This window comes from Ictidomys tridecemlineatus, chromosome 11 (genome assembly GCF_052094955.1).
Source record: "Ictidomys tridecemlineatus isolate mIctTri1 chromosome 11, mIctTri1.hap1, whole genome shotgun sequence".
In the NCBI taxonomy this organism is placed as follows: Eukaryota; Metazoa; Chordata; class Mammalia; order Rodentia; family Sciuridae; genus Ictidomys; species Ictidomys tridecemlineatus.
Genome location: NC_135487.1, coordinates 104,520,257 through 104,545,187, shown reverse-complemented (window position 1 = coordinate 104,545,187; position 24,931 = coordinate 104,520,257). Strand labels below are relative to the sequence as shown.

Here is a 24,931-nt window from a genome sequence, read left to right as displayed (position 1 = left end):
GCTTTCCATTTATCTGTTGATGGGCACTAAGGCAGCTTCTGTTTTAGATATTGTGAATAATGCTATAAAGAATTTTGAGATCCTTTATTGATTTATTTTTTTGAATCTGGGTCTTGTTACGTTGCCTAAGTAGACCTTGAGCTTTTCCCAAGTGATGCTCCTGCTTCAGTCTCCAAGAAGCTGGAAGGTATGTACTATCACATCGAGATGGCTGGATTATATAGTAATTCTATTTTTAATTTTTTGAGAAACTTACTTTTCTATAGTAGCCATTCCATTTCATATTTCTATCAATGGCACACAAAGGTTACAATTTCTTCACATTCCTTCCAACACATTTGTGATTTTTCTTTTTATAAAAAAATGCTTGTTATTGAGAAGAGGGTAAACTCCACTATTAGGAGTGGGGTTTCTTATTTTATTTTTGTAGTGCTGGAAATCATTAAGTGATTTCATGACAGTATACTGGGTCTATAATATTTTCTATAGGAATTCTACTGAAATTTTAATAGTTATTGATATGATTTGATTTATAATATTTCCTTTAGTTATTTTAAGTCTGGGTACTTAAAAGCTTTACATTTCTTATAACCTATCCATTAGCTAGAAATAGCTCACCAACAGTTTTCTAAGATATTAATCAATGACATCATGATAAATGCTGAAATTATACCTCAGAGAATTACAAAACTTGAAAAATCTTGTTTTAATCATCACTTTATTATAAGATGATGGGATTAATTATAAATTCAAATTGTTACTTGGTAATTGTTCACCAGGCAATGTTTTAATAAAAGCATATTGCTTTTTCAAAAGTGATCAAAGAACAACTCAAAATGCAGGGTAATGATGAGAACTATCTGACTGGCCAACAGATTTAGCTTTCTTATTAAAAGAACTTTTCTTTTTTTGGAAAGGTAAACTGTAATCTCAGTAGACAGCAATAGAGAAAAATTTTGTCATGTAGACTAGTTTTCATTTATTCAGTCAATTGTGTGTAGCTGTCTCAACTGGGACAGATACATTTACATTACTAGCTGTGCTTGAGCCTTCTTTGCCAGCAGCTGGAGATCTGAAATGCACTTGGCAATTGTCTCCTTTTCCTGTGATAAAGAAAGAGAGAAATCTAGTTAGAACCTACATGGCAGAGTATAAATATTATAATTCTAAAAAACACCTTTCCTGTAAGACCAGAAACTCAAGATGATACTGGTTTAATATAGTTAAGACCACTAGAAAAATTCAGAAATAAAATTAATTATTTTAATACAGAAGAGATGTAATTTATTTTAAAAGTAAATCCAGGGAGTAAATTAAAGTTCCTTGGCTCACAGCTTTTGAGTGAAATCTATAAAGAATTTGAAGACAGATACTTCTATAGTCAACTGTCCCTAATGTTGGTTTGTAACTGATCCTTGAAAAAAACAACCCAATAAGCACTAGTAATACAAAAAATGCTAATAATGAATGAAAATAATTGTTAGTTTTCTGTTAGAGAGCCACAGCTGAAGTGGCCCCAGCAAACTTCGAGCTGATTGGCTTCTCTCCATGATGCTCATTGGGCTGTTTCCCTGCCCTTTCAGACCATGGAGCTGCTCATTGGGGGACTCTTTTGGCTCCACCCACTCGACCCAGCCAATCGGCCTCAAGAGCGGGAGGAATGGGGATTGAGAGGCTCGCTGGAAGCAGGTGGAGGCAGTTGGGCTCTGAGGGAATTCCTGAAGAGCTAGTGTGGTGCCACTGTGCGGTCTAAAAATAAAGTTCGTTTCTGCTTGACAAGTGGCTTGTGAATTGTGCCCAGCCAGTCTGCGGTGGTTTTCTATTTTTTTTTTTTTTGTATTTTTCTTTTTTTTTTAAAGGAGGGTACTGGGGACTTTATTTTTTCAGACAGGTCTCGCTCGCTCAGTTACTGAGGCTGGCCTTGAACTTGCAATCTTCCTGTGTCATTGGGATTATGGGTGTGTGCCACTGTGTCTGGCTATTTTTTCAGGTTCTTTGAATAAGCATGTATGTAACTTTTATGTAAAAACAATTTATTTAAAAATCAATAAATAAAAACAGCCCATCAAATTTTGATAGGCTTTGTTTTTGGATTGAATCTGGTACACCACACCACTGAGCTACATACCCAGTGCTTTTTTATTTTTCATTTTGAGACAGAGTTCACTAAGTTGATAAGGCTGGCCTTGAACTTGTGAAACTCGTGACTCAGCTTCCCAAGTCACTGAGATTATAGGAGTGTGACCTGAGCCAGATGATGGTGTTGTTGTTCTGATTTTGCATAGGTTATGTAGGACATGACCAGAAATGCCTGGTCAATATTCAGTGCTATGTATCTTGGAAAGAGGAAATCAAGTAAATAAAGAACACAAACAGCAACAACAATCAACTTAACCCCCTCCAAAAAAAAAAAAAAAGAAAGAAAAGAAAAAACAAATACGGTTTAAGCAATTAACAGAAAACATTTCTGTTCAATAGTAGAAAACATTTGTGTTCAAAATAGATGAATTAAGATTTAGCTAGAAAAATGGAAATGGAATGGAGATTGTGGAATTAGGAAATGGAAGGGGCTTATGTTACATTTTAAAGAGAAATAAAATGTTGGTTAATGCTACCTACAACCAGTATTCTCAATGACCTGTGGTAAACAAACTTTGAGAAAAGGGGAAAGCCTTGGAATTTGTGCAGATACCTTCTAGGCCACGACCATCCAAAAATATAAACGAGACTCACCTTGCTAATTCTAAGCTAAAAGACTCCTTTTTAGCTATTCCTACCTTTAAAAAGCATTATCAGAAACTTGCTTTAAGAGATACTAGAAAAAGCTACTAAATAACATACCTGCTGTGCAGAGATGCTCTGTACCACGTGCTTCTCCACCCAGTTTATCATGTGCTCCTGTTCCTTTCGATGCATCATATTTTGCACAGAGATATGATAATCCAGGCGATTCTTTACCTCCTTGTATACTTTATGTAGCCGTTCCCGGTAAGTAACCTCCAAGGCCATAGCAATGTTATTCTGGAGAAAAATTAAGAAATGATGAATAATGTTTGCATGTTTAAAGTAATACTTCTGCTCTGAGGATACAGTTAGAATGTCTCTCTCCTGTTATTTTAGATATAATTATTTTAATATAACATAGTAAAAATAATTATAACAGCATGTGGTAAAAATGTATTTATAAGTATAGGTGGTTAAGAAAAAAGTCTTCCCCAGCTCCCCCACAGGCTACCATTTTCCTTTATTTCTTGTATTCTTTCCCAGAAATATTTACTAAACTGGTATATGTACTTCACTTTTATTAGCTATGAAATGCAAGCCCACTTTAATTTTAAGTTACATAGGATTTTACCATATCAGTGTTCTATGACCCATGTAACCAAGTTCTATTAATAAATTAGGTCTTTCAATTTTTTCTCAACAAATAATGCAGCAAAGATTGTACATTCGTCTTTTTACTTATGTGCAAATACTTGATTAGTCAAATAATAGCTAATCGTTTTTGAGTACGTGCCATGTTCTAAACACTCTAGTGTGTCAATTCAATTAAATCTTTTTTTTTTTTTTTTTTGCGGACACAACATCATTATTTGTATGTGGTGCTGAGGATCGAACCCGGGCCGCACGCATGCCAGACGAGCGCGCTACTGCCTGAGCCACATCTCCAGCCCCTCCATTAAATCTTAAACCACTTGTGGGATAGTTACTGTTATATCCATTTTAGAGAGAAAACTGAGGCAAAAAGTTAAGGAGTTTGCCCAAGGTTACAGAGCTAATAAATTGTGAAGCCAAGATCCGAATACAGGCAGTCAGGCTACAAAGTCTATCCTCTGACCACTCTCTTCCTTACTTCCTTTTATTCTTCCCATCACTCATCCTGCCTTAGCTGCACTGACCTCCTGACTTTTTCCAGGACTATACCAAGAAAACTTCCAGGTTTAGGGCCCTTGCACTTATTTTTTCCTTCTTTCTGAAATATTATTTCCTCAGAAATTCACATAGCTTGTACCACCATTTCTTTCTGCTCAAATAGAGGCCTTTCCTGACCACCCTACAAAAATAGTAACTCCCTCATCCTATAATCTATTTTGCTCTAACACTGATTTAACAACACTAATTTACTGTCCTTCCTGGTGCTTACTACCCAGTGACATTTACATCTACTCAACTATTTCTGTTCTTCCCCAATTGGCTAGAAAATAAACTGTATAAAGTAGAAATTTTGTTTCTTTCTCCAATATATTTTCTATACCCTGCCATAACCACCACAGTATTCACATAGGAAGAACTCAACAAATACATATTAAATGACTGTCATATGACTTATGAAAAAGCTACAAGTTCTGACTTGGCTTTTTTAAAAAAAGGCACAATCTACATATCCGTGTGTGTGTGCTGAAGCAGTATTATACATGAGACAAGAAGCATTCTCTAATTTTAACCTCAATATACATAGAAAGAGGCTTTAATATTTTCTAAGATTTTAAGACATTTATATGCTTTAGGGACCCTATTTAAAAGAATACAGATTCTTAGCCCCTAACAGAGGTTTTGATTTCATAAGTCTTGGAATTGGCCCAAAGACTTACACCAACTCTGATGCAAAGGGTACTGAAACCAGACCAAAAAAACCAGACCAAAAATAAATTATCCACATATCTTTAATATTTCAGATAAATTACCCTATTTTAGCACTGCATTGTTCATTTCAAAGGTGCTTTTATAATATAAAATTTCATTGTGAGAGCATCTTTTACGTATTAGGCATAAAATACAGGGCTCAACAAAAATAATGACAAAATACTTGAATATGTTCCTTATTTTGGAAACTATAAACATTTTGGAATCTAAATATGCTGTCAACATGATAAAAAATAGCATTATTGGGCTGGGGTTGTGGCTCAGAGGAGTACTCGCCTAGAACGTGTAAGGCCCTGGGTTCGATCCTCAGCACTACATAAAAATAAATAAATAAAATAAAGATATTGTGGGCTGGGGATGTGGCTCAAGCGGTAGCATACTTGCCTGGCATGCGTGCGGCCCAGGTTTGATACTCAGCACCACATACAAACAAAGATGTTGTGTCTGCCAAAAACTAAAAAATAAATATTGAAATTCTCTCTTTCTCTCAAAAAGTACTATTACTACCTGAATTTTCTTTGTGAATTTGAATGTAAGGTATCAGGTTTTCTTAGAGCACATATGTAAGATTTTCTTATATCAAGTTTGTATGAAATACTTAGCCTTTCTTAGTGTATGCATTTTTTAACTAGCTGTAACTTCATGACTGTTTTCCTTTTGTGTGGAACCAAAATGTGTTCTTTCAGAACTTCTACTGTTTCTAACTTTAGAAAACTACTTAAATTATTTTTATAAAAAGTTTAAAATTATTTTTTGATGACAATCCTTAAATGTCTAAATGGCTATAACTGCCAACTTCTATCCCAATCTTCTCTTTTCTAAATAAAATACGCCCAATATAGTTATTAAATTATTCCTCATTAAGAGATTGTGATTTTTCTTTTCTTTTGCGGTGTTGAGGATCAAACCTATGGCCTTAACAGCATGTTAAGCAAGTGTCCCACCAATTAACATAATATCCCTAGCCCTGCGTTTCCTTGGTTTTTTTTTTTTGGTACTGGGGATTGAACTCAGGGACACCACAAGACCACTGAGCCACATCCCCAGCCCTTTTTTGTATTTTATTTGGAGACAGGGTCTCAAATTGCTTAGCACCTCACTAAGTTGCTGAGGCTGGCTTTGAACTCCCAACCCTCCTGCCTCAGCCTCTGGAGCCATTCAATTACAGGTGTGCGCCACCATGCCTGGTAGCTCATTTGTTTTTTAACGCATACAAACAAATAATTTCATTTTCCTTAGAAACTAGTGAAACCTACCCTCTGGACATCAAAAAGATAGTGGCGCTTCTGAACCAGTGCCTGTTGTGACTTCTCCAACTCAATTGCATCCTGGATTTGTTTGATGGAAGCCTGCTTCACCTCTTCTAGTTGGGCAATTTTTTGCTGTAATTATGATATTAACAAAAAAGATCAGTGAAAGCACCAAGGCTTACAAAACTAGATTCATTTTATGCTTCCCTAAAGTTATACCCCTCATATGTGAAAAAACATATGAAAAAACCCACAAAGAAACAAAAATAGGAATACATAAATTGTTAAAAAGAACTGTTCTATCATAAGAGTTACATAGTATCTTGTTGAATGAACAAAACTATGGAAAATTTGGAGAGTTTAGTAGGTTTAAAAAAAATTATCTCAGATTGATAACTAATACTAACACAGATTTTTTTCTATATGTTCTTCCTTTCCATTCATATAAAAAATATCATTAGAAGGCTTTGATGTTTCTGTTATAGACTAAAATGGGAAATAAAGTTATGATTCTTACCTCATTGAGATTATCAATAAATTCCCCAATAGAGGCACCATATTTTTTAATTACATAGACGAGTAACCCCACTATTGATATGGTAGAGAAGGTCTCTGGGGTAATCACATATATTTCTTTGGATAGAAAATACAAGATAAGCCCAGTTCCAAGCATGTAGGGTCCTAAAAGAAGAAAGAGTTATATTTAAGTATGTTAAATATTTAAATATAAATATAAATAAAGCAGGGTATAAAGATACTTCTACATTTAATTATTTGAAAGCAAAATTTAGTAATGATTTAAAATAATCACATTCAAAGACAAAACACCAGAATTGAATGGATGAAAGGATTGATGAAAGTAAGAAATAAAGTATATGAAGCACTTAGCACAATAACTTAACAAACAGGAACTATTTCTACAAAGATGTCAGGATACTTTCTTGAAGTAATATGTCCAGTAAACTGTATTATTTATTGAATGGGAACATTGAACAGGACAAAGTTTATCTACTCCTTTCCTATATTTTACTAAATTGCAATCTGACATAGGAAACAAGCAAGAAACAACTAAAATGAAGTCATATGTACATAAAAGGAAGACTATCAGAATTCTGCTCAACTTCTACAACATCTAATAATAAAGTTTCAAATATAGTTATCTTTAAAACAAAAAAGCCAGGTTATGAGTTCTGAAAAGACACAAACCATATTTAGAACACAAACATTTCTTTAGGCTTTTTTTCTGTGCCTCACAAGATGCCAAGCTAGGACACAGAAGGCTTTAGGGTAGCATTTTACAGTGTTTCTGGGCAGCACTAGTAATAACAATGTTAGGATACATTATAGGAGTAAAAGAGTTACAGTCTCAAATACATTTTACCTATTTCTCATACAAAGTTCCAAGTTTCTTAAAAAAAAAAAAAATCCCCTTTAGTACATAAGTTTTAAATGTAAATTTGCAAGAAAGGCCTATCATATATAACATTTTAATCATCTATGAATGATTCTTTTTACAATTTCAGTTAACACTAGGGTTAAAAAACACCTTTGATTTCTATTGCTCTGGTCACAACAGTACTTACTTACAGCAAGAAAGGCAGTGCATGTAACAGAAAGAATCCTAAACTTAATCAGACACAATAAGAAAGGCAGTATAGAAAGAAGGCTGGGCTGGGGATGTGGCTCAAGCGGTAACGCGCTCGCCTGGCATGCGTAGGGCGCTGGGTTCGATCCTCAGCAACATGTAAAAAAATAAAGATGTTGTGTCCACCAAAAACTAAAAAATATATATTAAAAAATTAAAAAAAAAAAAAAGAAGGCTGACTTAATTAGGGAACCTAGGTTCAAGAAAACAGCCTCAGCAAATTATTTTTCTAGTTCTTCTAGGTAATAAAAATGTCTTCATAGAAATCCTGTAAATTCTCAAGAAATCTTGAAAGAATTTGATACTGTTATGTAAAGTCATATTCACTATAAAGATATAAGGTTTTGAAAGTTTCTGCTTTTTTATAAGAACTGAAAATGATGGTACAATTTGTCTTTGTATGCACACAAAATTTAGTAGTCTCTTCTGCTTTATTTGATTACATTTTTATCCATAGCTCTTTTTATTATCTGACAGTGTGCCTAGAATAGTGCTTAACATTGAACCGGCATTCAAAAAATTTGGTATATCACAACAAATGGAAATAATGTTATAAAATTAAGTGAAAAATACCAAATAAATTCATTCCAAAGACAAGTCAGAGCACCAAAATGTCATACTAAATCACCTTCAAAATTTCTTTTTCAAAAACAACTGACCAGAATGGAAGCAGGGTATATCGAAATAGAACAGGTCAGAAATGATGGCAGACGGGAAGAGGGAGAGAAAAATGGTTTGGAGATGGATATATTTTGGAATTATAGTAGTTATGACTTCCTGAGAATTGTGTTGTTGGAATTGAGTAAAGAACAGTATAGAGGATGATTTTTTAAGTGGATAGTGCAGCATCCAATAAGAGATAACCCCAGAAGAAATGAACTTAGAAGGCAGGATCTGGAAGCATGAAGAGAGTTCTGATTAAGTTGTGAGTATCTAAGCTCTAGGAAACAGCCAAATATGCAAATGTCAGGATGACCGGGGTAAAAAGCAGTTTGGATGGTATTCCACTTAGTAGAGGACTAAGGATAAAGTCTCATTCAAAACCTGCTTTCCTATTGACTAATAATACAAAACCAAAACTAAACAAAAAAACCCAACTGATCAGATTTTAGTGCTACCATCCAAATATACTATTAAACACTGGACATATACTCACCTGTTACACCAGTTTTAGGATAAAGAAACTGGAAGAATTCCTCAGGGATCAGCCCAAGACGAACTTTTCCTCCATATTCAGGAAGAGGTGGTAGAGGAGCAAGACGTGGCTGCCCAGTATGAAAGATCCTTGTTGCCTGCAATACCCTATGGGTAATAATTGTACAAATTTAAAACCTCTTCTTCCACGAAAATACAATGTATGAACAATCAGCAGAAACAATGAGTGGGATTGAAGACTGAGGCAATTTCTCACTATCATAATGGGAAATGAATGGAATAAAAATAAGAGGGTGAGGTGTGACAAGGACAATAACTTACACTCTACTGTAAACTTGCACCCAATACTGGAATCCCTTCTATAAGCCTCATAGATCACCGGTCTAGCACTTTGTATGTCTATTATTAAGCAGTAAAATACATGAGAAAATGGATTCTGTAGGTAAGCTCTCTGGGTTAAGATCCTAGACCTGCTACTTGACTTTTAGCAAGTAATTTTAAGCTTTTTTTTTTTAAAAAATTTTTTAAAATTTGCCTTAATTAGTTGTACATGACAGTGAAATGCACTTATGCACTTTGATATATCACACATAGATAGGATATAATTTCTCATTTTTCTGTACATGTTGCAGAATCATATTGGTCATGTAGTCACATATATGTGTACAGTAATAATGTCTATTTCATTCTACCATCTTTCCTGTCCTCACATCCCCTCCTCCTAATCTAAGGTAACACTATTCTTCCCTAGTGCCCCCACCCCCCACACCTTACTGTGAATTAGCATCTGCATATTAGAGAAAACATTTGGCCTTTGGTTTTGGGGGGATTGGCTTATTTTGCTTAGCATGATATTCTCCAACTCCAACCATTTACTGGAAAATGCCATAATTTTATTCTGCTTTAAAGCTGAGTAAAATTCCACTGAGCATATATACCACATTTTCTTTATCCATTCATCTATTGAGGGATACCTAGGGTTGGTTTTATAGTTTAGCTATTGTGAATTGAGCTGCTATAAACACTAATGTGGCTGCATCATTATAATATGCTGATTTGAGTTCTTTGGGTATAAACCAAGGAGAGGGATAGCTGGGTCAAATGGTGGTTCCATTTCCAATTTTCTGAGGAATCTTCATACTGCTTTCCATAGTGGTTGCACCAATTTACAGTACCACCAACTTTTTTTTTTTTTTAACCACATCCTTGCTAACATTTATTGTTGCTGTATTCTTGATGATTGCTATTCTGATTGGAGTGAGATGAAAATTTAGAGTAGTTTTGATTTGCATTTCTCTAATTGCTAGAGATGATGAACACTTTCATATGTTTGTTGATCAATTATACTTCTGTGAAGTGTCTGTTCAGTTCCTCAGCCCATTTATTGATTGGGTTATTTGTGGGTTTTTTTTTTTGTGTTAAGTTTTTTGAGATCTTTATATATGAGAGAGATTAATGCTTTATGGGAGGTGCATGTGATAAGGATTTTCTCCCATCTGCAGGCTCTCTCCTCACATTAATTGTTTACTCCTCAAAGTATTCCATGAAATAGAAAAGGAAGGAACTCTTCCAAATTCATTCTCTGAGGCTAATATCATCCTGATACCAAAACCAGACAAAGACACATCAAAGAAAGAAAACTTCAGATCAATATACCTAATGAAAAAAGATGTAAAAATTCTCAATAAAATTCTGGCAAATTGCACACAAAAACACATTAAAAAGATAGCGCACCACGATCAAGTGGTATTCATTGCAGGGATGCAGGGTTGGTTCAACATACAGAAATCAATAAACATAATTCTTCATATTAATAGACTTAAATACAAGAATCATGATTATCTCAATAGATGCAGAAAAAGTATTTGACAAAATACAGCACACCTTCATATTCAAAACACTAGAAAAACTAGGGACAGTAAGAATATACCTCAACATTGTAAAAACTATATATGTTAAACCAAAGGCTAGCATCATTCTAAATGGAGAAAAATTGAAAGCATTCCTGCTAAAAATTGGAATAAGACAAGGATGTATTCTTTCATCACTTCTATTGAACATCATTTTTGAAACTTTAGCTAGAGCAATTAGACAAAAGGAAGAAATTAAAGAACTCCAACTACAACTATTTACTGATGACATGATTCTATATCTAGAAGATCCAAAAATTCCACCAGAAAACTTTTAGAACTAGTAAGTGAATTCAGCAAAGTAGCAGGACAAAAATCAACACCCATAAATCAAACACATACCTATTCATCAGCTATGAATTCACTGAAAGAGAAATTAGGAAAATTACTTCATTTACAATAGCCTTAAAAACAAAACAAAACAAAAACCTGGGAATCAATCTAACAAAAGAGGTGAAAGACCTCTACAATGAAAACTACAGACACTAAAGAAAGAAACTGAAGAAAGCCTCAGAAGATGGAAAGATCTCCCATGCTCCTGGATACGCAAAATTAATATTGTCAAGTAGCCATACTACTAAAATCATTATACAGATTTAATGCAATTTCTATTAAAATCCCAATGACATTCTTCACAGAAATAGAAAAAGCAATCATGAAATTTATTTGGAAAAATAAGAGAGCCAGAATAGCTAAAGTAATCCTTAGCAAGAAAAGTGAAGCAGGAAACATCACAATAACAGACTTTAAACAATACTATAGAGCTATAGTAACAAAAACAGCATGGTATCGGCACCAAAAATATACTTGTAGACCAATGATACAGAATAGAGGACAGAGACAAACCCACATAAATATGGTTATCTCATATGACAAGGGCTCAAAAACATTTATTGGCGAAGATAGCCCTATTCAACAAATGGTGCTGACAAAACTGGAAATCCGTATGTAGCAAAATAAAATTAAACCTCTATCTCATCCTGCACAAAAATCAACTCCAAATGGATCAAAGACTTAGGCACTAAAACAGAGACCCTGTGCCTAATAGAAGAAAAATTAGGCTCAAATCTTCACCACATTGGCCTAGGATCCGACTTCCTTAACTTTAAGCTTTTATAATCTCAGATTTCTCTTATGTAAACTGCAAAAAAACAAAAACACAAAAAACCAACCAACCAAACAAACAAAAAAACAAAACCCATTATCTTATAGGTTTTTTTGAGGAATGAGTTAATATATAATGTGCTTAGATTGATGCTTAGCCAATAGTAATGTTCTATGTAAATAGATAGCTATTCCATGCCTGCTGTGTTGTAAGTTCCTGAACTTTGAACTTCTTGAATATTCCTTTTGTTGGGCTGTGAATCAGGAAACAATGTGTGAACTATGTAAAACAGAACTTTCAATGTTGGGCTCTAATTATGTTCATCTTTAAATTCAGTTACATCCTTGGAACTTCTATGTAAGATAATACTCATATATCTGGGTTAAATATCTCAGTTCCATCACAATCCTGACTGCTTACCACAAAAAGGAATCTACTTTTTTTTTTTTTAATGAGGTATACAGAACTGAACACAATTGTTAGTATAATTGCAGCCATCTTCCTTCTTCCCACCCCCACTTTATGAATACTATTCTTATTCCCAAGAAATATAAAGTAGCCCAAGATAAAACCTACTGGCCTGGAGATATGCTGGTCTCTACCTGTTCTCTTAGTGAGAGATAGAAGACAACTTACTGGCCCTTGAGATGGGGATGTACTGCTTTCCCTGTTCTCTCCTTGATAAGATAAAGAGACATGCCAGTTTCCCTGTTCCCCCCTTGAGACAGGAAAAGTGCCTGTCTCTGTTCCCAAGAAACAAACTTGCCTTCCACAAGATCAGAAGATGCTTACCATGTCAGTCAAGACTAAACCTGCCTCTAGCACGTGGCCATGATTCTAGCCTATAAAAGTAACATTCAAGGGGGTGTTGCCGCTACTTGCTCTTGCTTGCTGCTGCTGTCCCTCTCTATGTGCAGAGCTGCCTTGTCAGGCTCCTGACAATAAATCCACTTCTTATCCCAGGTGTGTGTGATCAGTCCTACCCCACTTTTCTTCCAACAATATTCTAAATATAGCCAGTACTGGGCTTGAACCATTAATCAGTAGATTTGTAAACTATTCTTATGTCCCGTGGAGAGCAAAACTTCCCCACATTTAAAACCACTGACATAAATTATAGCACTGGAGAATTTGCTTTAGGTCAACACAAATCCTCTCCCCAATTGCCTGCATTAGTTAAAGGTTGTATCATCTCTTTCTCAAATTACTGTAAGAATCCAAAATCTGATCTCTCTGCTTCTTGTTAATATTCCTTAAATCTATCCCCTTTATATTACTGCCAATGTTTCTAAAATGCAAATTTGACTTGAAAACTCTTCAATACGCTCTCTTCTACCTACAGAAAATAAACTAAATATAGCATACATGACACAGTATCTGTCAAATTTTAAACCTCATTCTCTTACCACCATCCGTATGGAAATACTTAACATGTGCCTTATGCTGCTCCTTCTGCCTGGTATGCCTTTTCTTTAATGATGATTGCCAAAATCAACCAGTCTTCAGAATATCTCAAGCATATACTTTATAAAGGCATCCCCAAACCTTGGCTAACATTTATTCACTTAATCAACAAAACATTAACTGACTTTCAACTTATGCCAGGCACTAGGAACACAGCAATGAACAGACTTAAGTCCTAGTCTTCAACATTCTTATGGGGATGTGAGAAGTATGTGCATGTTCATATACAATTTCAGATAGCTATCAGTGCTGTGAAGAAGATGGAAGGTTAGGACATAGAAAGCAAGGGAGGAGAAAGACTTTATGGTAGGAGGTCAGATGACATTTGACAAACTGGGGAAAAGAGAGAACAACGGGCACAAAGACCTTAAGGCGAGGATGAGCTTGGTAGTTCAGAGAAACAGCAAGGCCTGTATAACTTAAAAATGAGCTTAAAAAAAAAAGTAATAAGATGAAATCAAGAAGTAGGATGGTTCTGATTCATGTTGGGGTTTCTGGGTTATGCTCAGTTTGCATTTTATTTCAAGTAGAATAGGAGCTCTGAAGGTTTCAGATGGAGTCTGACATAATCCCTCTAGTTAATGTAAAAATGGGTTCTACTGGGACAAGAACAGAGACACGAAGTCAGGCGTGGTGGTGCACACCTGTAATTCCAGACACCTGGGAGGCTGAGATAGAAAGATCACAAGTTCGAGGCCAGCTTCAGCAACTTGGTGACATCCTGTCTCAAAGTAAAAAATAAAAAGGGCTGAGGATGTAGCTCAGTGGTAAAGCAGCCCTGGGTTCAATCCCCAGTACAAAAAAAAAGCTATTGAAAACAGGCTAGGTGAAAATTATGATGGTTCACACTTCAGTACTAGTGGTAATGGAAGAAGTTGTCAGTATCAAAACATAATCTGAAGGAAGAGGCTTGCTGATGTGTTGGAGATGGAGTGTTGAAAGAAAATGAAGGATGTTCTTTATATCTTTTATACACAGTTATTTAACCTATTACCTATATCACAATAATTTTTAATATGTTCTTTTTCTCTGATAAATTAGAAGTAGCATATTATGGCCAAAAGGTAGTTATCAAATTTTGCAAGCTTTAGGATTAAGTCTGGGAGTTAAAAAAGAAATCTCAAAGAAAACTGACATTTTTCTGGTGGTGCTGGGGATGGAACTTAGGGCTTCATATGGTAGGCAAGGGTTCTCCTACTGAGCTGCATCCCCAGTTCCAAACTGACATGTTTGAGGAAATAATTTTAATAGTAACACCTGCTAATATTTACTAAGCACATACTATGTGCCAAGCACTGTTTTTATTTTCACAGAAATCAAGTCTCCTAATCCTCATAAACCACAATGTACTATTATATCTTATTACAGGTGTGCAAAATGAGATCTCACAATTACTAAGTGGTGAGTCAAGTATAACCTTTTCTACCTTAGGAACCCTCACTCTAAAAACAGTACTCAATAGCTGCCTCTATGCCTAGATTGCCCGAGAGTTCAGCCTTACACGTTACTGCACTTATGGTTATGGAGTGGAAACATTTACTGAATCAATTAATGATTTCTCTGATTCTTAGGATCCAGCAGTAAAAGCAGGAATCGCGGGGGGAGGGGGCACTGAAAGCAACACGATTCACTTTCTTATTTTACAAAATTTGGCTTGGTTACGCTCTATTTAGGCTGTGGCAGCTACGTGTAGCTGAAGGTCATAGGGAAAGGGGCGGGGTATAGAAGACATCAAAACCAGTTTCTGGTCTAGTAAGATACTCTTAAAGTCTTTGTCATTAGGTGGTATGATAACGTTCCTGGCAGTTACAGGAACATGTTTGAAGTGTCTCAAAATTATGCAAAAAGGTAATATCTGACCTAAAGCTAAGAGGAAGAAACAGAGAATGGAACGAGGTGGTAAACAAGGGCAAAAGGGAGAACTACACTCCTCACACTTACCCTGGTCCTAGGACTGCTGCATTCTTGAGACAGGGGGCTGCAGATACAGAAGATGCAGGTAAGCAAAGTCAATATGAAATTTAGTTTGCCCCGTGCTCAGTCTCCAAGAGGCCGGAACACTACAAGCCGTGCACCATTTTCCAGTGCCCCGAGACCCTGTGCCCTCTTCCCCGTGCCGCGATCACTCCCCACTCAGGCCCAAATGTCGCTCCGCTTTTCTCACCCACTTTCCCCCTCCCTGTGACCTCTAGACACTCTTCTTTCCAATCACCCCGCTAGCCCAGACCCGGGTCTACACCTCTCACCTGCTTTGGCGGCGGCAGAAAGTACCACCCGGGAGAGCATAGTCACCAAAAGTCCCAGCACCGGGCTTCGTGTCCCTGTGACCCCAAGCAGAGACTGTCAGGGGCAGGAGGAAGATGGCTGCTTACAAGTCTCGCGAGAAGAGAATATCGCGCCCTCTGCGGCTTTCCTCTGGCGATTCCCCCACCACCACCCTTCTTCTTCTCGCGAGAATAGGTACAATGCTCTGAGAACCTGTAGCAGGAGGGCGGCCGACCGAAAGAAGGATGCAAGTATAGAAGCAATTCTCGCGAGAAGTAGAGTTGCCGTCGCTTCCAGAGGGGCGGAGACCCGGAGGTGCACCACGTGTGGGTTACTGCTCGAGCTGAATCGCGGAGATTTACAGTTTGGATTTAGGTTGGATTTGGAACCGTGGAGATGCGAAAGGAAACGCCGCCCCCCCTAGTAGCCCCGGCTGCCCGGGAGTGGAACCTTCCCCCTAATGCGCCCGCCTGTATGGAACGGCAGTTGGAGGCTGCGCGGTACCGGTCTGGTGAGCCGAGATCCCGGGCCTGGGAGCTCCCACGCCCCGGCCCCGGGGCGCCCCACCCTGGACTGACCCTCCCAACCCGCCCTGTCCCACGTGCCGTCCTGTTCCTTGCTTTGCGCCATCGAAGTGTCCCAACCCCGCCCCACAGTCCCGAGCTCCGATCCAGACCCGGCCCGCGTGCTGTTCTGTGCGGTCACCATGGAGACGAGCCCATCCACCCCTGTCACGCTGACAGATTGTACCCCCCCTAGATGGGGCGCTTCTGCTCGGGGCCTCCAGCCTGAGTGGCCGCTGCTGGGCTGGCTCCCTCTGGCTTTTCAAGGACCCGTGTGCTGCCCCCAACGAAGGCTTCTGCTCCGCTGGAGTCCAGACGGAGGCCGGAGTGGCCGACCTCACTTGGGTGGGGGAGAGAGGTATCCTCGTGGCTTCTGATTCAGGTGAGGTCATTCCCTTTATCTTCCCCACGACGCCCCGCCCAGATGGAATGTAGGCTTAGGGTCCAGCTGGGATCAATCTTTGATTTCCCCTTACTCAGTGCTTGGAGGAGCTGACAGTGTTGCCCCCAGACGCGAACTAGGTGAAAAGCAGCTAAGAATGTTGTTCCAAACGCGAACTCTAGTGTAGATGAAAAGTATGTTTTTCCAGTTCTAAAATTGCCTGATGGGGGTTCCTAGAAAAATCCATAATAAAATTAAGAAACAGTTTGTAATCTCTCTGACTTCTGCAGCCCAGACCAAGGATAATCTTGATTTTGAAGATGATGCTGAAGTTAAGACTGTCATCCCATTTCTTCCCTTTTTCTTTTACTTCTCTCCATTCTGCTGTCTTGTTTTGAATGTCAGCCTCAGCAATGGAGGGCTTGGCATTTAAAAAACGCCACATTTAGAAGTTGGCAGGCATTGATCAAATGGAAAAGTAGGACACTAAAGATCGAGCATCTCTGACAGTTAAACTTGAACTTGAAGACTGCATGACATTTATTGAAATAGTTCAGCAAATATTAGTGTCTGATTAATTGGGAAGGCTTAACATCAGTGGACTGTGTAGACAATTATGTAGACTTCATCCTGGAAACTGATTTTCCAGTGTTCTCTCACTGGAAGGAGAAGAGTGGATTTCAAAGACTAGTTCAGCATTCCCTGCCTTTTTCTAGCAGCTTTCCCCACACAGTTGACTAGGCTGTTATTTGCAAAACAGAAAGGCAGGATAAAACCAAATGACCTGGAAGTTGTTTAGCTAAGTCCTCAATGTGAACTTTGCTATTATAGGAATAACTTTGTTAGTTTAGTGACAATGGCTGCTTGAGTCCTAGATGTGAATTACTGTCTTTGTATGATCCAAGCTCATGTATCCTCACCCCTTCATCTCACCCAACTCTATCCTCAACAGGTGCTGTTGAATTGTGGGAGCTGGATGAGAACGAGACACTTATTGTCAGCAAGTTCTGCAAGTATGAGCATGATGACATTGTGTCTTCAGTCAGTGTCCTGAGCTCTGGCACACAAGCTGTCAGTGGTAGCAAAGACTTCTGGTGGGTCTCAGTTCTCATCATTCCTGTTTCTTAAGCTTCCTTTGGGTGTCTTTAGTGTCCTCTTAATCTCATTAAGTAATGTTTGGTGCTCAATATAAGAACCCAGTGACTAATTTGCAGCATGTTTATAAGATTTCCTTAGAGATTTGACAATCTATTGTAAATAGACAATGGCGGGAATCCAGGAGGCAAAGACAAGGGACATGTTGGGTAAAGGAAGTTCATATTTGCATTGATAGTATATGTCAAGATTATAATCTTCTGTTTCTTTTGCTTTTTAGCATCAAGATTTGGGACCTTGCTCAGCAGATAGTTTTGAATTCATATCGAGGTATGCATTGCTTCCTTGCCTGATCTTAGCTCTCTTATTTTTATTCACTCATTTGGGATCTTTAAACTTTGCTTAGATATTAGGATGATTTTTGTTTTTCTGCCTGATATCTTTTTTTCTAAAACTGTAGTCAGTCTCCAATACCTACTCCATATCTCTCAGTTACCTTATTTCTGTTAACTGTCTTTACTTCATAGCTACATTAGGTTCACATTCTGTCCTCTTCTACTCCTCCTATTTCCCCACTATCAGCTGTTCACCAAGGTCTTTTGAGTCTTTTTCAGTTTGGTCAATTACCTTCTTATCCATCTTTTATGTCCGATTCAGTTTTAGGCTTTGCCTTCTACAGATGGTGGTTCATCTCTCCATCTATAATCTTTGGCTTATCGGTCCTTTATTGTTTTCTTGCAGATTGAAGTCCCATTTTCTTGTTGGGACAATTCAGGCCCTTTTGCTGTCATTCTTCCTTCCAGAATACTGCAGTAGCTTAATTCAGGTGTAGTAGACTCTTGACACTCTCATGGAATAAGCCCTGAGATTTTGAATATTGAATTTTTTTGAATATTCATGTCCATAAATAGTCTGCTTTCTGGAGTGTGCCATTAATGTGTGTGCCGTTCTTTAATGTTGCTCTTTTTTATTAACAGTGTTAGCAGTTGACTTTGTTTGGTTAGCCATTTTTTTAAATTGTTTTTTAGTTATAGGTGGGCACAGTATCTTTATTTTATTTTTATGGGGTATTAAAGATCAAAGCCAGTGCCTCACCCATGCTAGGTGAGTACCCTACCTCTGAGCCACAACCCCAACCCCAGGTAGCCCTTCTTTATAAAATAATAGCTAGAGCTTTGATATATGTTTGACTGTGAATTTAGAATCATTGTAGTTCTTTCAAGGGCTTAATTCCTTTACCTTCTACTTCTAGTTTCTAAGTGCTTAATTCAGCATGGGCCCAAATAAAATCCTGTACTTGAAAATAGTGATAGGTAGTCAAACAATAAGTGTTAGTGCTTAAAATCTCCTATACTTGTTTTTTTTTTTTTTTTTTAGTACCAGAGATTGAACCTGTGGTGCTTAACCACTGAGCCACATCTTCAGCCCTTTTTGTTTTTTTCATTTTGAGGCAGGGTCTTGCTAAGTTGCTGAGGCTGACCTTGAACTTGGGATCCTGATCCCCCTGTCAGCCTCCTGAGCTGGAATTACAGGCCTGTGCTACAACGCCCGAATTGTTTTTTATTTCTTGAATATATGATATATTCTTGGTTAATTCTAACTTTTTGCACATTCCCCATTTCATCTTCTTCATCAGTACTTTGTGTTTATGTCTTATTCCCCCATGAATTCCAAGTCCTTTGAGGTAGAGGAATCATATATTCTTCATTCTTTTGTATATTGCCATGGTGTTTGTCCAGAGCTTTGCTTTTTTTCAAGTGAGCATATATTCCTTTTCTGACTCAACCATCCTGTTGTCTTTCCATGAGTTCTAGGGCTAGGAAACAAATATGGAAGGTAGTTTAATCCTTGAGATGAGGCTACATTCAGACTACCTTGGAAATTCTGGTTAAATGACTTTAGATATGGTAGTTTTTACAACCTCTAGTTAACAAGTAGCAATGATTTGAAAATTTTTCTGCATGTAGATCTCTTAATAAGATTACAAGCTACACTTCCTTATATATTTTTTAAATTGATACCTAGAAGATTTTGAGTTTTTAAGTAGTTGCAAAGAAGGTAATTTCTGGCATATGATTTATTGTATGCTTATTCCAAACATAGATTTGTCAAAATTTTGGATTTGCAGAGTAAACCCATTTATGTAAAACATCTATCAAATAACCTAATGGCAAAAAACAATCTACATTGTTAAATCAGTTGGCCAAATTCAACTTCATTTTCTATCAGAAAAAGTCTGACTTCATTTATAAAAAGAGAAGCTTATTAAATGTGTCTTTATGACAACCATCTATCTTATTTTTCATTTCTCATTATTAGAAACAGGGAGATAAGTTAAAACTTGTGGTGTCGCTGAAGCAAGATCAGTCCCCTTTACTGAATTTTACCTAGATACTTTTTTTGTTCTTTGGCTCTTAGGGAAAATTTCCTTTTGACACTTAGTTTGGGACTCTTAGATTTTTATATACCTGAGCATTGTACAATGGGAAGATTTGGGCTCGGCAAGAGGTATATGTTCCTTTTATAAATTGTTTGGAGGGTGATTTTGAAAGTACAGACAGTTCAATTTTAGGAAAGAAAACATGGGAGGAATTGATTTGCTTAAAACTCTCAGCATCCACAACTGCCTTGAAAGTTTTTGTATATTACTCGAGGTATGTGTATTCCAGTATGAAAACTGCTTTCCTGGAATTATTTAGCTCCTACATTCATGATATTCTAATTGAGAATGCCTTCACTGTTCTTACCAAGGCTCTAATTTCTCCTTCGTCATCTTTACTAATTCACTTTTCTTCTGGCTCTTTTAGGTTGTATAATTTATCAACCTTTCTTCTTAGATTTGTCTAATCCGTAAGCCCCCCCAAAATTGTTAAATTGGATCATGAGACCAGGTCTGTTTTTCACACCCTCTTGCCCCTTGATTTTATCTAGGCTGGCCTTGTAATATTCCCTGTCTCTTCTCTGTAATGTATCTCTCTGTCCTTTACAGCTCATGCTGGACAGGTCACCTGTGTTGCTGCCTCTCCCCACAAGGACTCCATGTTTCTTTCCTGCAGTGAGGTGAGATATAACCTCTTTCCTCCAACCACAACCTGTCCAACAGCTGCTTCTTTAGATTCTGAAGACTTTTTTTTTTTGGGTTTCTCCTCCTAGGATAATAGGATTTTACTATGGGATACCCGCTCTCCCAAGCCAGCATCACAGATAGGTGAGTCTGAGAGCCAGAGGTGGGAGGCTGGGACTAGAAAGCTACCTGGAAGAGCCTTTTTTTTTTTTTTTTTTTCCAGAATCAAAGCAACGTTTCTAGGTACTCTGTCACAGTGACATAGTGATATGATCTCCTTTCTTGCTGAGGCTCTGCTAACTTCATTCTGTGCAATGAGTACCAAGAAGGGCTGGTTCCTGGGTGGGCAATTTACTCTGCAAAGCTAAACAAAGAGGCTAGAATTGTTATTTTATGCATTGTGCTTGAAACTTTCCTGTGACTCATGCCCACAAACAGCAGAAAACTGATGGATAAATATAGGTTATTAGATTCAAGGATGAGGACATGACTGCATGAGGGATTGGGAAAAAGAAAAGTAGTGCTCCTGGGATTTAGAGTGACTGCTTTGAGAAATTGCTTCTTCTGAGTTCTGTTCCAAACCTCTCTTCTCTTTTTTTGCAGGTTGCAATGCCCCTGGCTACCTTCCTACCTCCCTGGCTTGGCATCCTCAACAAAGTGAAGTCTTTGTCTTTGGTAAGGCAGCGTGCCGGATTGCATATTGACTCTGGGAAGGGGAGGATGAGGAAGAGCTAATTCATGTTGCATGTACTATTGCTATGTGATGTCACTGATTCATTTGGACACTAGATAAATTGTGCTCATTTTAGTTTAACCTTGGAGATGACGATTTTTTTTTCCCCAGTTGATTAGATTCCTGATTACTCTGGCTCCCCTATTCTGGGCATGGCTAGAAATTAGCCACAAAGTGAGTGGATTGCTAGGTAGTGTATTTTGTTCTACTGTGGGTGGTTATGGTGCTGTGATGGGAAGGAGGCTTGCATATTGTAACAATTTGGGACTAAAATCATAACTGCTTCATCTTAATTTTCATGACCAGCCAGTGACTTATTGTTTCCACTTTGCTAAAGAAGAAACCAGTGCTCAGAGTGGTTAACTTATTCAAACGTGAGAAAGGATTCAAATCTCGTTCTGGCTCACCCCAAAGCACATATTTTTAACCACTTGTGACATGCTCTCTTATATAGGTGATGAGAATGGGACTGTCTCCCTTGTGGACACCAAAAATGCAAGCTGTTCCCTCAGCTCAGCGGTGCACTCCCAATGTGTCACTGGGCTAGTCTTCTCCCCACACAGGTACTGTTCTTTGTCATCAGAGGTCTGGTGGATATGAAGGGGCTGGTGAGGGGGGTGTGGGGGATGCATATGTTGGCAAAGCATTAGATGATATGGTTATTCTGTAAGGTAGGCTGTGCTCTAGCTGAGTTTTCCAAGTATCAAAGATCTCTTGAGACTGTAGTTGCTTATTTGGGTTGTACAGACTATAGGTTTCTTATTTGGGTTTTCTGAAAATGGCTGAAATATGATCTCATTCTTGCTCAACAACCAAAATGATTAATATTTTGGGGTTCTAGGACTGTGTTGTTGAAAAAGCCTGGGTTCTTGCTAAAACAGTAGAAGGACCAGATGGGATGGTTCATTGCCAGGAATGATTATGAACCCTGGTTTTGCTCCATTTCCCTTATCTTTCCCTGGAACTTGGTAGTGAGACTTTAACCAAGAGTGAGAATCAGGCTGCCTTCTCCTCTGGGTCAGTTTACAGTTGGCTGGGACCAGCCCATTTGGGGCTTTGTCTTAGAGTCGTGGACTTTACTTTTCATGTCCTTCTGTGCCCTCTCCTAGTGTTCCCTTCCTGGCCTCTCTCAGTGAAGACTGCTCACTTGCTGTGCTGGACTCAAGCCTTTCTGAGGTGTAAGTGTAACAGGAGGGCTGCACATCTGGGAGGGGGAACAATGGACAAGCAGGTCCTTTTTCTCTTTAAAGAAGTGTATTGCCTCTTTGGAGGGATTTTTCTCCATCTGTATTTGAGAGTCCTTGGTGCTGGAAGCAAGCAGACTATAGACCACCTCTCTAGTCGTGGGCTGATTCACAACCAGCTGTGTCCCTAATAGAGGACTATGGGTGGTGGGTGGAATTTCTAAGTAGCATTCCAGCCCTCTCCCACAGTGGGGCAGTCTACCCTTTTCACATGGAGAATGTGGATATGAAATGCATCCTGCTCTAGGGTAAAAGGCACTGGACAGATGATCTGAGTTGTACATCCCTCTTTGCCGTGATTTGCTGCCTAACGCTGGCCCACATCACTACCTCGCTCTATCCACCATTTCTTCATCTATGAAAATAGAGGACTGGATTGGATGACTGATGACATCCACTGTGGATAGCTACACTACTCTCCTGATGATGAGGCCATACAGATGGTGAAATGTATCTAATACATCAAAAAATGTGCCCTGGGTGTTGGGTTCTCTTTCTTCTTCAGGTCTTCTTTTTCTTCTTCTTTCAACCATGTTAAACATTTCCCCCCACTTTTCTTTGTTCTAGGTTTAGAAGCCGAGCCCACAGAGATTTTGTGAGAGATGCTACTTGGTCTCCGCTCAATCACTCCCTCCTCACCACAGTGGGCTGGGACCATCAGGTCATCCACCATATTGTGCCAACAGAACCTCTCCCAGCCCCTGGATCTGAAAGTGTTGCTGAGTAGATTGGATTTAAGAAAGAAAGTAAACCTCTCCTAAGAATCCACTCCTTTGCCTCTGACCCCTCCGTTTGTGAGACAACAGAGGAGCCTTGGATGTTATACCCTAGATCTGTGTAGTTCATAGGCATTGTTTCTCAGTGTGAAGGAGGCTGGATTTTGGTATCCTATAGTCACAGGAAGGAAAAACTTTCTTGCAAATGGATATATATGTGTGCCTCAGTGTACATGAAGATCTATAGTTTTTGGTTCTGGGGGAGACTAAAAAGAATTGATTTCCATCTTTCTCAAGCACATCTCTCCCCACAAAAAAAAATCGACAAAATATTTTATGCTTCCCGTGTAGTTTTCTATGAATTAGCTGTGTCTGAGTCGGGTATGAGATGTGGGCATCCCTGGGTTCTTGTAAGCTCTTAGGCTACTTAAAGATAGGTACAGCTTTAATTTTTTTTTAATGGAGCTTGATTTACCATTATTACGGGAAATGCTTCCATTTGCAAAAATCCAGCCCAACTACTTGACAAAGAGATAGGATACACTCACCGAAGTTTTGCACAGCTCCTTGCCATTAAGCTGAATTGAAGTCCATTTTTATTGGCTGAATAAAGAGTTTGGCTAGTGCTGGTATAATGCCTCCCTGACCCCCATGGCTTTGTGTTTATGAAATATAAGTTTTTCTGGCATAGCTTCACAGAGCAAAGTTTAGGGTGGTGGAGAGCTTAAATCATTTCAATGAAGTTAGAAAACTGACATAGACTCTTAACAGGGACATCTTTATCACCTTTGCTACCCCAAAAAACAGCCTGAGGACTGACCTGCCTCTGGGCCCTTTCTCTGGACATAGGAAGTCTGCTATATTTGTAGACTCCTAAGATTTTGCAATGCAGCATCAGGGAGAGAATTAGGAATATCTATTAAATAAAGAGTTTAGGCATTGTTTGCCTGTCTTTTTTGAAGCTTTTATGTTATCTGCACTTAGACACATTTCCACTTCTGTGAATTATCAGTGTCAGCTTAGCCCATAGCTCTTTCTCTGTTTCCTCAGTTCCCAGAATAGTTACTTAGAGATGAAGGTAAATGTTTTTTTACTCCTTGGGTTGGATTTAACTGGCCACTGCCATTTAAAATCAGATAAATTACTGATTGTATTGAAACAAAATATAATCAATTATATACTTAGGAACTTTGCAAGTTTAAATTAGGGAAGATCATATAAAACTAGGGCAGTTTGAATATGGGCAAAATATTTCTAAGTAAAGCTTCTGTATTTCATTCTTGCTAATCCTGAACTCTCTGTTCTCATGGGAATGTATAGTCATGTGATCTCCCAGAGTTAGGGCAGGGAAAGAATACATTCTTCATTGTTCTAACTATTACTTCCTGGGGAGGAGTAGGATGATTAACTGGAATTAAGTTCTGCTTCTCTTTTGTGACCTTTTTTTTTTTTTTTAACAGCTCCTTAAACTTGGAGATAATGATAATTCTTTCTAACCATAAAATCTGAATTTACGTTTAAGAGTCCAATTAGAACCAGTCAGCAGATAAAGCTTAAATTCTGTGGTTACTTAGAGGAAATAAGGAAGGGGCATAACATGGGCATTATATTTTCAGGATTTCTTTTCCTCTTAAGAATAGTGGAGGAAAAAACTTAAGTGAAAGAGATGAGACTCCACGGAAATGTGTGTATGTAT

The 24,931-nt window shown here is 38.1% G+C and overlaps 2 protein-coding genes across 3 annotated transcripts; one reads left to right on the top strand and one right to left on the bottom strand.

The window, feature by feature from the left end:
• Positions 1-701: 701 nt before the first annotated feature.
• Atp5pb (ATP synthase peripheral stalk-membrane subunit b) lies at positions 702-15,578 on the bottom strand. The gene is made up of 7 exons (XM_005337615.5): positions 15,420-15,578; positions 15,115-15,151; positions 8,696-8,841; positions 6,412-6,575; positions 5,901-6,026; positions 2,842-3,021; positions 702-1,103 (listed from the first exon to the last, which is right to left on the bottom strand). Exons 1-7 carry the CDS (start codon positions 15,457-15,459, stop codon positions 1,026-1,028), a joined length of 771 nt encoding a protein of 256 aa, XP_005337672.2. The 5' UTR covers positions 15,460-15,578; the 3' UTR covers positions 702-1,025.
• Wdr77 (WD repeat domain 77) lies at positions 14,966-24,179 on the top strand. 2 transcript variants are annotated; one of them, XM_078026998.1, is made up of 11 exons: positions 14,966-15,172; positions 15,634-15,949; positions 16,198-16,383; positions 17,336-17,477; positions 17,759-17,808; positions 20,468-20,538; positions 20,632-20,686; positions 21,146-21,217; positions 21,730-21,838; positions 22,385-22,453; positions 22,767-22,969. In XM_078026998.1, the coding sequence occupies exons 2-11, from the start codon at positions 15,835-15,837 to the stop codon at positions 22,792-22,794; spliced, it is 897 nt and encodes a 298-aa protein (XP_077883124.1). In that variant the 5' UTR covers positions 14,966-15,172; positions 15,634-15,834; the 3' UTR covers positions 22,795-22,969. The 2 variants fall into 2 exon arrangements, with proteins under 2 accessions (XP_077883124.1, XP_021590433.1); XM_021734758.3 differs by lacking the exon at positions 22,767-22,969 and adding an exon at positions 23,087-24,179 and having other exon boundaries at positions 14,973-15,172.
• The last annotated feature ends 752 nt before the right edge of the window (positions 24,180-24,931 follow it).

Coding starts and splice junctions, on each gene's coding strand:
- Atp5pb (XM_005337615.5), bottom strand. CDS start 15,459: ATGCTCTCCCGGGTGGTACTTTCTGCCGCCGCCAAAGCAG. Junction 8,842..15,114: donor GCAGCAGTCCTAGGACCAGG/GTAAGTGTGAGG, acceptor TATTACCCATAG/GGTATTGCAGGCAACAAGGA. Junction 1,104..2,841: donor AGAGCATCTCTGCACAGCAG/GTATGTTATTTA, acceptor TCTTTATCACAG/GAAAAGGAGACAATTGCCAA.
- Wdr77 (XM_021734758.3), top strand. CDS start 15,835: ATGCGAAAGGAAACGCCGCCCCCCCTAGTAGCCCCGGCTGCCCGGGAG. Junction 17,478..17,758: donor AGTGGTAGCAAAGACTTCTG/GTGGGTCTCAGT, acceptor TTTGCTTTTTAG/CATCAAGATTTGGGACCTTG. Junction 21,218..21,729: donor AAGTGAAGTCTTTGTCTTTG/GTAAGGCAGCGT, acceptor TCTCTTATATAG/GTGATGAGAATGGGACTGTC.